The following is a 16,968-nucleotide window of genomic DNA, read 5'->3' as shown; positions in this document are numbered from 1 at the left end:
CATCCGATCTCTGTGCGATGCGAGTTCAGCCATACAGATAGTATGGCTGAATTCGCATCGCACCCACCTCAAACTCACACAGGACCCTTTATTTTTGGTCCGCAGCAGAATCAGATCGCATGGGTGTTCACCCCATGCGATCCGAGTTTGCACTACGATATGCAAACTGCTCTGGGGGTGTCATTAACATTTCACTGACACTCCCAGCAGTTCGCATAGGGGGAGTGTGAACTGCCGTCAGGAGGCATGCGATGCGGGAACCCACCGTGGATTTGCGGCGTACCTGCATCGCTGCAGTGTGAACCCAGCCTAAACATGTATTGCAATATGGATGAACTAAAAATACTTTTTTTTTTTTTAATTGGCAACAGTTGCTATACAGTATAGAGCGGGGTGCAGAGGTTTTATCCAGAATTTTCCTTTAACCGGTAGTCCCAAAAAGCATGTGTGCTGCTGTCCCTTGTAGTTCTGCAAAGGGCTGGTCTGCTGCAAGCGATAGTTCCAGAGAAATGCACTTTGTGCTGTTGTGACTTATACCCCTACCAAGGGACAGTCTTCTGTGCCCTGTAGTTCCACAGAGAGCTGCACTGCAAGCATATGTGAATCCATATTTACATCACGGGTCTTTGCTAGTGGCCAAGGTGGCAGCAATGGAGATGATACCCAGTGTCATACAATAAAGAACAAACACTTTTTGAAGATCACAAAAAAAAAAAAAAAACGCATGAAAGTGAAGTGCAAATTTATTCAAATATATAAAGCTGATACAGTAAATATTCACTCCCTCCCTAAATATTGCAGAGTCTCCTTCCTCTTAGACTGAAGTCTGGTCCAGTGTAGTACAGCAGTGATGTGTACTTATCTCAGGCAATATATAAATATGCTATTAATGCTCAGATGCCATTTATAAGGTGACTCAATAACACACACAGCCATAGTAACCAATCAGCACAGATCCTGCACTGGGCTTACCTCAGTCCAGTGGATTCTGAATTGTTAAGCGGCATTTTGGTTGCAACGGAAATATTCCATAATTTGATTCTTCCATTCATTTTTCAGGCTAATATGGACAAGTAGTTATCTATGCATAGTGCTACTTTGACATCTAAATATGGGGTGAACCATACACTGACACAAGCATTACTAAATTACCAATGCTGATTAAACTTTAGATATAAATCTCCTGTTATAGATTTATACTTCAAATTATATTTGTTCTAGCACAAGGGCCAAGACTTTAGTAAGGGTAAGAGAAGTCCTGTGTTTCTGTAGAACTGGTTGCAGCCTCCTGGGTCTGAGTAGCTCCTGATGGGACATGTTGCCCAGAGCAGAGCTGGTCTCCAGACAGTAGCAGCCAGGAATGTCACAGATGGCTGTAAATAAAATGTTTTCTAGAACACAATTGGCTGATGCCATGTTTCTCAACTCCAGGCCCCCCAACAGTTCATGTTTTCAGGCATGCCATTACTTTGCACAGGTGATTTGATTAGTTTCACTGCCTTCATACTTATGATAACCGTTTCATCTGAAGGAAATCCTAAAAAAAAAAAAAAAGGACCTGTTGGGGTACCTTGAGGACTGGAGTTGAGAAACCCACTGATCCTAAAGGGAATCTGTACTGAAATACACACATGACTACTTCCTAAAAAATATCAGTTGCCTGGTGTCACAAATTTAGGACACGGAACAGCCATGGAGGTTGTAGAATCAGACATTTTGACCCTCCATAATTTGGAGCAAGGCACTGATGCTATTTAATCAACTTTTCATTTTCAGGAAGAGTTCTCCATATTTCACTGTGTTCTTTTAAGATGGTAAATGTACTGAGATGATTTCACTACTGAGTCCTAGTTTACAAAATGGCCACCCACCTACCACAAATGTATTCCCCCTATCCACACCAGGGCAGGGGATGGGAGGAATCTTCTCTGCTGTGTTATTGTACTCTGACATTAGCAAAGCCTCCGCTTTCAGGATACACTGGTCAGCTCTGCAGCACCTAGTCAAATAAAAGTGTTATTTATCATTAGATTCACTTCTGATGAGTAGAGCCACCGATAGCCAAATTGAACAAGTACCCTGCTGATCCCACCAAATTTTGTTTCATCTATTCCTGGCTTTAGGCCCTCAGCTAGAAAAGTGCTATAGAAAGATTAAACTAGGTACTATGATGTATTTTGTCCTTTATAATTTGAAAAGCTTCTTCATAGCTCAGTTATGTAATATAGTAAAACAGCGATGTAGCCAGTAAACCAAATAGGTGATTACACTGAGGGACTCCTTATGCCCTGTGGTAACCTATTGCCCATTCATTTTTAAAAAGTTGAGCATTCTCCCTCCATGTTTTTAAAAAGGAGGAGAGTGTCATTTGCATTTTTCTTTATGTAGTTTTGGCCACAACTGTAACAGTGCATTAGGGTGCTATTCAAAGTGAAAAGCACAGACAGTGTGAATGGGCTCCAATTATCAAGTTGGCTGTTAAAGACAACACTAGTAATAATAAATAATCCTCAATGTCCCAGCCACTGATAAGTAGAGCTCTTGCCATCTGACATTGATAGATAAAGGCAAATAAAGTGAAACCACTGAGCAGTTTAGCATAATGTGCAATGAATGACAAGCTTTGCCTAGAATCCCCTACAGGAACGCAGCCTATAGTGTACTCCCCACTAGAGAAGATGCAAATCAAGTGCAACAAGCAGCAATTGTTAAATAATCTTACAACTAGGATTGGGGGGAGTCTCCGGGGCACCCACTCATAAGTGTTTTTTTTTTTAAGTTGCTTTTGCTGTATGTGTGGAAGGCATTTAATAAAACCACCTACTAGCCAGACTTCAGAATAATAGGAGCTACCTCGCTTATCCACAGACCATTTACTTAGTGTGCAAAACCCATCCCCCTCCTAAAAGGTGAACCCATAACACTGTAAAACTCTGATAAAAGGTGCCCTAATATAGCATTGCAGTCATTAAGGCTATTTCTGGTTCCCAAGGAAAATGTCCGTTGTGGGTCATGAAGAATTAAATAAAACAAAGGATCGGCTGTGCAAGCGTTGCTTCAGGTTTAGAGCAGCCGTTGTTGCTCTGATCAGAGAAACCTAAGCTGGTGGCTTACGGAAGGCACCCCAGGCATGGAAGCAGCGGGTAAAGGCGTGAGGTTCATTCCCTTTCCGGACTAGGCGCAGCTTCCGTGGGTGTTCAGAATCTTTCGCTCTCATGTGCTGAATATAAACCTGTTTAGGAGACACAAAAGGTAATTATTCATAAATGCTCTGTATGTTTATTGCTGGGAAATACCCGCTATTTATAGTCATATGGACTGAATGTCAGCCTAAAGCCATTTTGTTACTGTAATGCAGTCAGGCTACATATACAGTAATGAATACACCTTTGGATTAGCAAGTGAGGAACAAGCTCCACTGAACATTGCTTCATACCCATTGGTACCTGAGCAGAGTGCTTGATTAGGGCAGTGTTCAGACGGGAGAGTTGCTGCTTGTGTATGAGAGCAGGAGTCTGACTCCTGCACTACATTTAACACTTGCAGCCCACAGCAGATTTTTATTTTATTTTTTTTAAAAGGAGCACAGTGCTATGTCTAAAGAGGTGCGGGCAAAGTGAGGTATGGCTATTCACACTAGGGCACCCAGTTGCTGTGGGTTCAATGCACGCGTGTCGAGTTAAGGCAGCCCATTCATTTAAATGGGCTACCCAGTGCTCCACAACAGATCAAAAAAAAATAAAAAAAATCTGTCTTACGTTTGGTAATGCGCTGCCTATCCATGTGCAGTGGTAGTGTTGGGGTGCTACTAAAAACCAATGGCACCCAAAAGTACATAATGTATATTACCACAATGCAATGGTGTGAATGGGCCCCGATAGGGCTATCAACTGTGCCAACGTCTAAGCAGCAGGAAAGGTGACAACACATTAGAGCTGATATGCTTGGTGGCAGACGTGCACTGCTGAAAAATTTGTTTTTTGTTTCATTTGGTTTTTCCATTTATCTCATAATTTGTTATGATATAAATTCGAATTTCTTTAGATGCATTAGTTACCGTATTTATCGGCGTATAACACTCACCCCAAGTTTAGGAGGGAAGTTTAAGTGGAAAAAAAATATATAATTTTTAAATGCCCATCAGTGCAGCCTAGCCCCCAGTGTCCATTGTAGCCTTGGATGAATTTAAAATTGGTCAGGCGGAGCGAGTGCCACCAGAACTTGATGGAGCGGAGCGAACGCCGCTGAGATGCACATAGCCAAGTGTACTTGGCTCTGCTCACAGTCCTGCCCTATGATGGCCATAACACAGGCCCAATGGCGGGACTGGGCGTGAGTAGAGCCGAGTACACTCGGCTATGTGTATCTCGGCAGCAATCGGCGTATAACACGCACCCACAATTTTCCCCCGATTTTAAGTGGGGAAAAAAAAGTGCATGTTATATGCCGATAAATATGGAATTTCTTTTCAAATTTGGCTGTTTTGTGAACGTAACAAATACGAAGTTATGAATGCTGTATCTAAACGAATGGAACAAATTAATAGACAAAAAAAATTAAAATTAAATTTGTTATGTTCCATTCGTTAGTGAAAGTAACGAATACAAACTTTCCGAAATAAAAATACGTTTTTTATTATTAATTCATTCTATTCGTTTAGATATGGCATCCGTTATTTCAGATAATTCATAATTTCGAATAAATTTGCATTTGTTACTTTCACAAACTTTGAAATTCCAATACCTATAATTTAGTAGTTATTATTTAGAATTTTTGTTCTTTAAAAAAAAAAAAAAAAAAAATTTCAAAACTTTTTTTAACCACTTGCCGACCGCCGCACGACGATGTACGTCGACAGAATGGCACGGGCAGGCATAAGGGCTTACATGTACGTCCTTGCCTGCCCGCGGGTCGGGGGCCCGATCGGGCCCCCGCCCGGTGCCTGCGGCGGTCGGTATTCGTTCGGGAGCGATCCCGGACGAGGGGATCCCCCTCGCGATCGCTCCCGACTAATGAAAATGTCCCGTGACATCACTTCCTCTCCTGTAATGTAAACACAGGAGAGGAAGTGATGTATTCTCTCCTCCGTGTCGGTATTTTTCGTTCCGGCACCGAGAGAGCATCGGTGAGTTGCACAAGCACTACACTACACAGTAGAACATGCCAGGCACACTCACACCCCCCCTTTACCCCCCGATCACCCCCCAATTACCCCTGCCCCCCCCCAGTCACAGTGACACCAATTGCATTTTTTTTTTTTTGCATTGGTGTCATTTGTGACTGTAATAACTGTTAGGGCAGTTAGGGTTAGCCCCCTTTAGTTCTAATGTGCCCCCCTACTAAAGGTTTAACCCCGTGATCACCCCCCCTCACCAGTGTCACTAAGGCTGGGTTCACATTGCAGCGGTTTGAGAACGGATGTGATTCGCACCGCACTGCAGTGCAAATCACATCCGATCTCTGTGCGATTCGAGTTCAGCCATACAGATAGTATGGCTGAATTCGTGTCGCACCCGCCGCAAATTCGCACGGGACCCTTTTTTTGGCCCGCAGCAGAATCGGATCGCATGGGTGTTCACACCATGCGATCCGAGTTTGCAGATCGCACTGCGATATGCGAACTGATCTGGGGGTGTCATTAACATTTCACTGACACTCCCAGCAGTTCGCATAGGGCAGTGTGAACTTCCGCCGGGAGGCATGCGATGCGGGAACCCGCCGCGGATTCATGGCGTTCCCGCATCGCTCCAGTGTGAACCCAGCCTAATAAGCGATAGTTTTTCTGATCGCTGTATTAGTGTCACAGGTGACGCTAGTTAGGCAGGTAGGTATTTAGGTTCGCCGCAGCTTTTTATAGCGCCAGGGACCCCCATATACTACCGCATAAAGCCCCCTGATTGCCCCCTAGTTAACCCTTTCACCAGTGATCACCATATAACTGTTACAGGTGACGCTGGTTGGTTAGTTATTTTTTTATAGTTTCAGGGCACCCGCCATTTATTACCTAATAAAGGTTTAACCCCCTGATCACCCGGCGGGTGTCATTTGTGACTGTAATAACTGTTAGGGCAGTTAGGGTTAGCCCCCTTTAGTTCTAAGGTACCCCCCTAACCCCCCCAATAAAGGTTTAACCCCGTGATCACCCCCCGTCGCCAGTGTCACTAAGGCTGGGTTCACATTGCAGCGGTTTATGAGAACGAATGTGATTCGCACCGCACTGCAGTGCAAATCACATCCGATCTCTGTGCGATTCGAGTTCAGCCATACAGATAGTATGGCTGAATTAGTGTCGCACCCGCCGCAAACTCGCACGGGACCCTTTTTTGGTCCGCAGCAGAATCGGATCGCATGGGTGTTCACACCATGCGATCCGAGTTTGCAGATCGCACTGCGATATGCGAACTGATCTGGGGGTGTCATTAACATTTCACTGACACTCCCAGCAGTTCGCATAGGGCAGTGTGAACTGCCGCCGGGAGGCATGTGATGCGGGAACCCGCCGCGCATTCGTGGCGTTCCCACATCGCTCCAGTGTGAACCCAGCCTAATAAGCAATCGTTTTTCTGATCACTGTATTAGTGTCACAGGTGACGCTAGTTAGGCAGGTAGGTATTTAGGTTCGCCGCAGCTTTTTATAGCGCCAGGGACCCCCATATACTACCGCATAAAGCCCCCTGATTGCCCCCTAGTTAACCCTTTCACCAGCGATCACCATATAACTGTTACAGGTGACGCTGGTTGGTTAGTTATTTTTTTTTATAGTTTCAGGGCACCCGCCATTTATTACCTAGTCTCACTAGTGTACCCCTAAATTTAGGGGTGTCTACTTTCCAAAATGGGGTCATTTGAGGGGGGTTTGTGCCATCTTGGCATTTTATGGCCTTCAAAACTGTAACCCCCCTACAGAAAGCCTGAAGGCGGTGCTTGGTTTTCAGGGCCCCGTACGCGGCTAGGCTCCCAAAAAGTCCCACATATGTGGTATCCCCGTACTCAGGAGAAGCAGCAGAATTTATTTTGGGGTGTCATTTCACATATGCCAATAGCATGTGTGAGCAATATATCATTTAGTGACAACTTTGTGTAAAAAAAAAAAAAAAAAAATTTATTTTTTGGCATTATTCAATCGCTTGAGGCAAAAAAAAAAAAAATATTCAATGGGCTCAACATGCCTCTTATCAATTTCCTTAGGGTGTCTGCTTTCCAAAATGGGGTCATTTGGGGGGGTTTTGTACTGCCCTGCCATTTTAGCACCTCAAGAAATGAGATAGGCAGTCGTAAACTAAAAGCTGCGTAAATTCCAGAAAACGTACCTTAGTTTGTAGATGTGACAACTTTTGCGCAAACCAATAAATATACAATTATTGACTTTTTTTTTTACCAAAGACATGTGGCTGAATACATTTTGGCCTAAATGTATGACTAAAATTGAGTTTATTGGATTTTTCTAATAACAAAAAGTAGAAAATATCATTTTTTTTCAAAATTTGCGGTCTTTTTACGTTTATATCGCAAAAAATAAAAATCGCAGAGGCAATCAAATACCATCAAAAGAAAGCTCTATTTGTGGGAAGAAAAGGACGCAAATTTTGTTTGGGTACAACATTGCATGACCGCGCAATTACCAGTTAAAGCAGCGCAGTGCCAAATTGTAAAAAGACCTCTGGTCATTTACCAGCAAAATGGTCCGGTCTGAAGGTGGTTAAACAGTCTTTTGTTAATTAGGATATTTCCAAATTAATGAATTTGCTGAATTTTATTCTGCTTGATGTATCCATATGCTGCAGCAACACTATATTCTCTGTGTGAGCAACTCATGAAAATGCATACACGGCCATTAAAAGCCACACAGATTTTTAACGTTCTGTGACATGTCATTTCCTAACCAACTCCGTTAAATACGGTTACAGAGATGTCTTAATACGCGACAGTAAAATTATAAATAGGAAGGAAACCACCAAATTTCTTTGGAATATCTTTGTTGCACTCACCTGACAAGCCTTCAAGCTGAGTTTGATCTCCACCTGGCTGGTCTGTGTCCCCACCCACATGTACACCTGGGAAGAAGGATAAACCAATCAGTGCTCCATCATCATGGGCCTATTACCTTTTTGTATACCAATGACTAGATGATGTTGAGCACTCACCTCTTTGCCGTTGTCAAGCAGCATTATGTCATCATCGGCAAGGTCATCCTGACAGAAGTCTGAGCACTTCTCAGACACTGAGAAATATCCCTTCTCATTAGAGCACCTGGAGATGCAGACATGTTTATTAATAAATCCAGTCCAGATAGTAGCTAATGAGATTATTATTATACAAGATTAATATAGCGCCAACAGTTTATGCAGCGCTTTACAATATGAAGGGGGGCAGTAGGATTACAATACAGTTCAATACAAAAAGGAATAGGAATAGGAGGACCCTGCCCATGGAGCTCATCTAAAAAAGGAGGGAGAGGTGGAACAAAAGATAATTGCTGTGAGGGATGATCTGATGGAGGAGACTCTGGTACAGTTCTTAGGTAGAGGTGGGGTAGGTTTCCCTGAATAAATGAGTTTGCAGGGATTGCCTAAAGGCAAATAGGGTAGGAGCTGACAAGGTACTGGGGCAGGGAGTTCCAGAGGAGAGGCTCTGGAGAAATCCTGGAAGTGAGCGTGGGAGGAGGTAACAAGGACACTAGAGAGCAGGAGGTCTTGGGAGAAGCAGAGAGGATGATTTGGGCGATATCTGCAGAGGAGGTTGGGGGTGATGTTGTGGATGGCCTTGTATGTTGTGGTTAGTATTTTGAATTTACCATGGTGGGGTAGGGGGAGCCAGTGAAGGGATTGGCAGAAGAGTGGCAGTCATGGATCAGTTAGTGAGGTGTATTAGTCTAGCAGCAGCGTTCATAATAGCTTGAAGGGGGGAAAGCCTGTGTAAGGCCCCTGTCACACTGGGGCGGGAGGTGCGTCGGCGGTAAAGTGACACTATTTTTAGCAGGGCTTTTCAGCCGCTAGCGGCCGAGAAATGGTCACCTCTGCAGAGCTGCTTTGCCGGCGGTATAGCCATTGATTTCAATGGGCAGGAGTGGTGAAGAATCGATATACACACCGCTCTGAAGATGCTGACTTTTTTTTTTTTTACTGTCCTGCAAGTGCACCACTCCAGTGTGAAAACCCTCAGCGCTTTCACATTGGAGACACAGCAGCGGCTGTTTCAGGGCACTTTGCAGACGCTATTTTTAGCTGTAGCACCTGCAAAACGAGCCAGTATGAAATTGATCTAAAGGTAGGCCAGTGAGGAGGGAGTTGCAGATTTCAACTGTCAGATGATTTCTGATCTGATACTGTCTATTTAACTTGGCATTACCACTGCTTAATTATAGAAAGCTGGCAGTGTGAAGGGTAAAGGTGAGCCATACACAACATCCATTTCTGCTATGCCTGGTTGATTGACACGCTGGTCTGTTGCTGGGGGCAGTGGCAGAATAATTCCACCCAATTGCAGCCTAAATGAAACTGGAATTAAACCCAACAATGTAACCGTAAAAAAACAAAAACAGGTATATTCCCTGTATACCGAGATTGCTGTCACATTTGCTAGTGTTCTCAACCAAACTGTTGAACCCTCAAATGGCTGTTGTCGTAACGGATTGCATGTGCAGCATCATGGCAGATGAAGTTTAAACAGAGGCTAAGAGGACAGCTTCCTTGGTTAAAGAAAGGAAGATTTGAGGAGGGGGGTTTAATTCTGCTTTAAGCCAAATATTGTATTCATGCCCAAAACCGTCCCTTGTATTCTCTGTAATGATGTGTATGCAAACTGGGGAATCCAGCAGGAAAAAGATGGCAACTTCCTCATGGGGGGGGGGGGGGGGGGGGGAAGCGGCACTATATAAGTGTAGTATTTATTAAAACATATTGGTGAAATTAAAAACAATAGTCATTTGCTTTTAAAAGACATTAAAAAGCATATCAAAAAGTCTCCAGCAGGTGGCAACCTTCTAGGTGGTATATGGCGAGCAAGCCCCTCTGTGTGGATGTGATGTAAGGGTCTTGGAACCAGGAAGATGACCGGGGGGGGGGGGGGGGGACACCAAGAGCCAGTAAAATCAGCAGACTGGCCATTGTGTGGCCATTGCCTGCTACACTTCCCTGCTGTCCAGTGATTTTTTTATTTATTTTTTTGTCCATGTGATATACGCACTCAGTCAGCTGCTCCTGCTGGCTCTTACTGGTGTTGACCACCTAAAAAAGGTTGCCACCTGCTGGAGACTTATTGATACGCTTTTAATGCTGGTTCACACCAGTGCGATTCCAGTTTCCCCAGGCAGTTCACACTGCCCTATGCGAGCCACTGTGGGCGTCAATAGAAAGTTAATGACACCTCCAGATAGGTTCGCATATCGCAGTGCAAACTGAATTCGGACAGGAAATCGTATTGCATGGGTGAAAAAAAAAAAAAAAAAAAAAAAAAAAAAAGGGGGGGGGGGGGGGTCTGGCACGATTTTGCTTTGAATGCGATGCAAATTCAGCCATATAATCTGTTCAGCTGAATTTGCATTGCATGTTATCTACACAGCGGTGTGGTGCAAATCACATGTGAACTTCATGTCTTAAACGTGTGAATATTTATTGTTTTTCATTTTACCAATAAGTTTTAATAAATGCCACACTTGGGTAGTGCAGCTTATCCCTCCTTATATAGGGTTTGCTGGTGGGGAAACTCCCCAGATCTTGCTTGGAAGAGACACTGCTGTTTTTGCCAAAATGTGAACTTCATACCACTGTTTTTTTTGGACTTTTCTCAAGGACTAAAAAGACTCCTTTCATTCGTTTATCATCCCTTGCTTTTTTTTGTCAGTTGCACCAGTTCCCCTCTCATTTTTTGCACCTGGGTAAGTTTAGGGCAGGGGGTGCCCAACCAGTGGCCCGCGGAGCCCTCTGATGTGGCCCACGACCTCCTGCTCTGTGATAGAATAGAAAGAAGACTAAAATAACAGTGTATATATGGGCATACCTTTTCTGCAGTGGTTACTGGGCTGCTTTCAAACTGATATGCAGGTACAGAGCAGTTTACCTGCAAGTTTGGTGAGCTTTCTGAAAGTGCACCAAGCCTGCAGAATATAATATAAGTCTATTGCAAACTGCAGGAAAGCCAAAGGTACACTGCGTTGCACACGTGGTGCAGGTAAACCGCAGCTCATCAGTGTGAAACCAGCCTTAGACCCCTTTCACACGGTCAGTCCGACCAATTGAACCCTTTATTCACCTCTAAGTAGTGGCAGACATAAACCAACTTGTGTTCTACCTCCAATACGATCCGCTAAAAAGTATTGTGGGCTGCAGAGCGGATACGCCATCCACCCACTCCAGTCATTGTGGCCCGCGACCAGTTACCAAGTCGCTTAAGTGGCCCTCGCTCTTCAAAAGTTTGGGCACCCCTGGTTTAGGGTGTTAATGCCCTTTTCAAATCTCTTTCTAGTAACCTCCTCATGAGCTTATGGGTGTAGCAGAGACAAATCCGAACTCTGGTTTCCCTAAAAGAGTAACTGCCATGCGATTCAACTCTTCAGTAGCTACTCAGAAATTCGAATAAATTGCCCTATAGACACTGTCACTTTTCTATTTCTGGGTACGAAGACAGCGTCAGTGCAAATCCATGCCTCAGCCGCTTCATCTTCAACTCTACAGCGTGCCACCCTTCCAAAATACCAAGTGCTTCTGGGAGCTACCACACATATATAGGAGCATGCAACTTCCTCCCATAATTCACATGAGAGGAAGTGATGCCACTGTTCCTTCTGACACCAGCATACCCCGGGTATTTTGGAAGATACTTTGACAGAGGAAGGGTTTAAAAAAAAAAAAAAAAAGTGGGAATATAAAGGTGATGGGCTTTACACAGAAACTGCCTTACATGGACAAAGTGACAGGATCTCTTTAACCACTTAAGGACTGCCTCACGCCGATATAAGTCAGCAGAATGGCATGGCTGGCCACATTCACGTACCTGTACATGGCTCTAAGTGCCCAGCCGTGGGAGCTCAGAACCCGGTTCTGAGCTCCGTGACCGTGGTGGCGAGACCAGTGGACCCGATCACCGCTGGTCTCCTGCGATCGGGTCACAGAGCTGAAGAACGAGGAGAGGTCTGTGTAAACAAACCTCTGCCCGTGCTTCCTAGTGTGGCTGTCACTGATCGTCTGTTCCCTTTTATAGAGAAAGACGATCAGTGACATCACATGCCAGGCCACGCTCCCTACAATAAAAAAAAAAAAAATACATAATGTCACACATAACCTCTACACTGCCCCCTAGTGGTTAACTCATTCACTGCTAGTGTCATTTACACAGGAAATGACAATGGTCCCAAAAACGTGTCAAAAATGTCTGATGTGTCCGCCATAATGTCGCAGTCACAATAAATATAAAAAAATAAATAAATAAACTGATCCCCCACCATTACTAGTAAAAAAAAAAAAAAATGCTATAAAACTATCCCCTATTTTGTAAACCAAAAATATGTAGAAGAATATGTATCTGCCTAAACTGAGGAAAATTTTTTTTTTATATATATTTTTTGGGGATATTTATTATAGCAAAAAGTGAAACAATATTGCATTTTTTCCAAAATTGTCGCTCTATCTTTATTTATAGCGCAAAAAAATAAAAACCGCAGAGGTGATCAAATACCACCAAATGAAAGCTCTATTTGTGGGGAAAAAAAAGACGCCAATTTTGTTTGGGAGCCACGTCTCAGGACCACGCAATTGTCAGATAAAGCGACGCAGCGCCGAATCGCAAAAAGGGACCTGGTCCTTTGGCTGCAAATTGGTCCGGGGCTTAAGTGGTTAAAACGTGTTAAATCACATGCTGTGGTTCATTAGTGCCATAAAATTGGCAAGGCTCACAGTGAATTGGATCTGGGAAACTGCAAGACCCAACTGAAAATATTATGGTGTGCTGGAACTTGGCCCCATAAGATACTTATCCCATTATTAATGATCCATCTACCTGAACAGACGTGAGTACTTCATATAATCAGCATCTTCATCATACGGTTTTTGCCCTCCAATGCCCACCCAGAAGAAGTTCTCTGGCTCCTCTCCCTCATTTATCACCTGGTAAGAAAATAAACAGTCAAGTCAGTTTATCAGCAATTAGAGAGTCTTCTCAGATTGTATTACTCTCAAGAACTGTGTGAAAAAAAAAAAAAAAAAAAAAAAAACACAATTATGACAAATACACCTCCTCTCTTTCTCAATAAAGAAAAACACCCAATGCACTGAGATGTTATAACATCACATGACCAAACACACACCCATTAAAGCCCAACTCAACTTCTAGTTCAAATCATCCAAATACATTCTAGTACAATGAAAGCAAAAATATATGCAAAGTCTTCTCATTTGTTTTCTTTACAAAGTAGCCACGGCCTGCGTAAAAAAGCCTGTGACCTGCCAGCATAGAGCAGAGAAGAGCATTGCTCTCTGTATGTGTTCAGAGTTCTGACACACCTCTTGCCGAGTCAAAAGCTAGTATTCTACAAATCAGCAGGGAGCAGGAGTTGCTGATATTAGAGCTCTATGCTCTGACCCTGCAGAGGGTGTATCAGATGCCTGCAGAGAGACCACTGCTTCCACACAGAGAGCAAGGGTCCTTCTCTACAGCATGTTGGCAGGGGATAGGATTTTTTTTTTTTTTTGTCAGGTTGTGGCAGCTTTCTAAACAAGACAAACCGTTTAAAAACACTTATGGGTTTTGCATTATGAACTAAAAGTTCAAATGAGTTTTAGATATAACTTTAGCCAACTCCAACAGCTACAGAGTCTGGTGGGTCAGGTCATTGTGAAGGTCCAAGGGAAGTGACTTCACCAGTGCACAAAGATTTGGAGAGGGCTGTTGGTGTGCATTTCCGAGGGGTCACTGCAAAAAAGGAGAAGTGGATGCCCCAACCGCAAGAGTTTTAAAGCATCACAGTCACCTACAGGGCGGCCATGTAATACATGGTGTTTGGGCTCTGTCCTTACTGTACATAGTACTCTTGCGATGTACTGAAAATTAACCAACAGACACCACACATTCTCTTTGACCTAAAACCTTTGCTCATCCATTTTTGTAAGCACAGTACATGTATCTAAAGCCAAAACTTTTTTTTTTCATCTTTTTTTAGTCTTGGAGTATTTAACGGTTATAACAGTCAGGTTCCCCCCCCCCCCTCCCCATCACCTGTAGAGAGGGGGTTCCTGTCCTGTCGATAAACAGGAAGCGGGAGGAAATATCAATAAATAAAATGCCCTAGGACAACTATTACAAGGGAAAGGAGGTGTCTCTATTTGAAGATTTAGAAGATAAATTCTGTTCTGGCGAAAATTTTGGATTTCCATCATTTTTAGTCCCAGTGACCAGTAAGGACAAATAAAAAGAATGAATCTTCTCAACGGGAAACTAGATAGAAGTAAAAACCGAACCCTCCCCCTGTTCCAAGCAAAACAAAAAAAAACAAAAAATGCAGCCTTTACAAACAAAGGCACAGACATAAAGAATGTATCTATTACATGGATGGTCCCCCACCCTAGGGTTAGGCCCAGTTATCCTAAAATAGTCAAGACAAAAGGACTATCAGGCTACATTCACACAGACGTTTGTGTCTGAAAGCAGCTAAACACCAGTAATTTGCACTTGAAAAAATTGAAATATGTTTTGCAGAAAGTTTCGGTTTGTAAATGAGTTTAGCTGCATTTAGGGTGCGTCAGAATTTTCTTCCCAATACCCCATTCTTGGGGGGGGACTGTTATACCCCAGGTACCTCCTCCTCTTTCTCTTTGTTTGAGATAGAGCTGTCTAATTGAAATGGTGTGCAGAGCGAAAAATTGAGGACCGGTTCACACGCGTGGCAATACTTTTAAAGATACACTGCATGGTACTACAATACCATGTCATTTGCTGCTCCACAGACACACTGCATTGCCATCTTCATTTGGGGTGCCATTAAAAATTGCCACTCACATGCAGATAGCAAGGGCAGTGCAGTCACCTGCAGAGTGGGAAAGGTGCACGCAACGTGCCTTGACCGCACTGCACTCTAGTGTGAACTGGCCCTGAGACAGACAGCGAGGCAAACAAAGTGAAGGTGGGTAAATCCCCTAACATCACAGCATCTAATTAGGGGATATTTGGTCCTAATGCATGAGGAAAACAAAACCTATTATCCTAATAAATTTTACAACTGTCAGTGTCCACATTTCACAGCTTACTGACCATTGTTAGACCATGTCTGCAAAGAATGAATACCAGCCATGTAAGAGAACCAACATAAAAAAGGAATACCGGAATGGGGAAGCATGTCATTTTCTGCTGCTAAATGCACTGTAGCCATCTGCAGCTAAATGCAATGTGTCCTTAAGCTGCACATAGTCGAACCTGGACGCAGCACTTTCCGTCTATTCCTAAATGCAGCTAAACGTTTCTAATCATTATTTATTGATAACATGATTACTGTGCATTGTGTGTGTCCAGCTGCTTTTAAGAAGAGTCTTCTAAATGCAGCTATACTCTGAAACTTGGACATCTGTGTGAATGTAACCTTATGCCTGGTATACACAATCAGAAAATATTACGAATAATGCAGATATATCGGAGCGATTGTACAATAATCTGATCATTAGTACAGAGCTTTGCGAGAGCCAATCAGGACAGTTCATCCGATATTATTAGACCGGACATGCACTGAAAACATTTTCGTACAATTTTAGTTTAATCAGTATAGCAGTCATTCAAAAATGTAATACAAATACACTACAACACATCACTTCCGAATTTTTATTCTGTTGTACGAGAATTTTCGTAACTTTAGTAAACTCATCGGATTGAGACCAGAGATTGACATTCACAAAAAACAAAACAAAAAAAAAAACGTCTGATAATCTCATCGTGTGTAACAGGCATTACTTGTCCACTGCTACCCCTTCTAAAAGACTATTCATGGGTAACCTCCTCACCTGTTTGCTGTACGTGTCATCAAACATGTGATTCATGATCTCCTCGCTTAGTTTTGCCTCATCGGGGTCTGCGGCTCGCCCCACCCAGGTGTAGACAATTCCTTGATTGTCAATGCTCTCAAAAGGCACCTGGAAGAGACAGATTGAGAGTCTATGAGCTTACTGAATGCGCACACTATGGCTACCAGAAAAAACAAAACAACAAAAAAAAAAAAAACGGTTGTGTTATTGTCTGACCTTCAAGATGTAGCAAAACTCTGAGTTTAACAAGCTGCAGTCTGTGTTGATCTGGATACACCTGTGTGTGGGAGAAGACGGGCTTTAATATTCAGAATTCAATAATGAAGTACAGCTATAGCCTACAATACATGCTGGATTGTCAGGAGTCCTACATGTAAGAAGTCAACACCAAACTAAACACCAAAAATAGGATGGGAACAGCAAAAAAAAAAAAAAAAAAAAAAAAAAAGACACCTGCAATCTGCAGAACGTTTCACTTGAGAACTCGGAGCATGCGGTTATGCACACTTAGTTCAGTGACTGTTCTGTCACTTATGCTCAGTGAGACAAGATCATCCAGTGCCCAAGCAAAGATGCCAAATTGTGCGGGGAGGGGGGAGAGGACAGCTCGTACCCCTTCCTGGCTCTCTTCTCTCCTTACCACTTCCAGCATTGGGCTGACAGAAGTAGTGTTGCCGCTGTCACTACTCCTGTTGTCCTGCATTACACGCGGCACCCTGGGCAGCTGTCCCTACTGCCCATCCCTTGTCCAGGCCCTGCTTATGCTGCAGCTTAGACTGAGAAGCAATCAGCATGGTACCCGATCATACGATTATCATGACAGCCAATCACAATGATGACAGAAGTTTGTTTACAAAGATGGCCCTGTGCCTCTCCCTGTGCGCACTCATTGTGCAGAGAGAAAGTCATGACGTTTGTATAAAATGAAATGTAAAAAAGCTTTATTTCAAATTTATGTGCAAGCTGA

The 16,968-nt window shown here is 43.3% G+C and overlaps 1 protein-coding gene across 2 annotated transcripts in view; it reads right to left on the bottom strand.

Moving 5' to 3' along the window:
• Positions 1 to 725: 725 nt before the first annotated feature.
• Positions 726 to 16,968, bottom strand: part of FLII (FLII actin remodeling protein) — a 70,846-nt gene continuing 54,603 nt past the window's right edge. For both annotated transcript variants that reach the window (XM_077449440.1, XM_077449441.1), the window contains exons 25-30: positions 16,218 to 16,278; positions 15,981 to 16,109; positions 12,994 to 13,100; positions 8,145 to 8,250; positions 7,989 to 8,054; positions 726 to 3,232 (exon numbers count right to left, since the gene is read on the bottom strand). In XM_077449440.1, the coding sequence (XP_077305566.1) occupies positions 3,098 to 3,232; positions 7,989 to 8,054; positions 8,145 to 8,250; positions 12,994 to 13,100; positions 15,981 to 16,109; positions 16,218 to 16,278 (604 nt within the window). In that variant the 3' untranslated portion in view covers positions 726 to 3,097. The remainder of the gene's footprint in view (positions 3,233 to 7,988; positions 8,055 to 8,144; positions 8,251 to 12,993; positions 13,101 to 15,980; positions 16,110 to 16,217; positions 16,279 to 16,968) is intronic.

This window comes from Lithobates pipiens, unplaced genomic scaffold (genome assembly GCF_037356315.1).
Source record: "Lithobates pipiens isolate NorthernLeopardFrog02 unplaced genomic scaffold, aLitPip1_a1.2 Scaffold_22, whole genome shotgun sequence".
Taxonomy (NCBI): Eukaryota; Metazoa; Chordata; class Amphibia; order Anura; family Ranidae; genus Lithobates; species Lithobates pipiens.
This window is presented reverse-complemented; position numbering and strand designations above follow the sequence as displayed.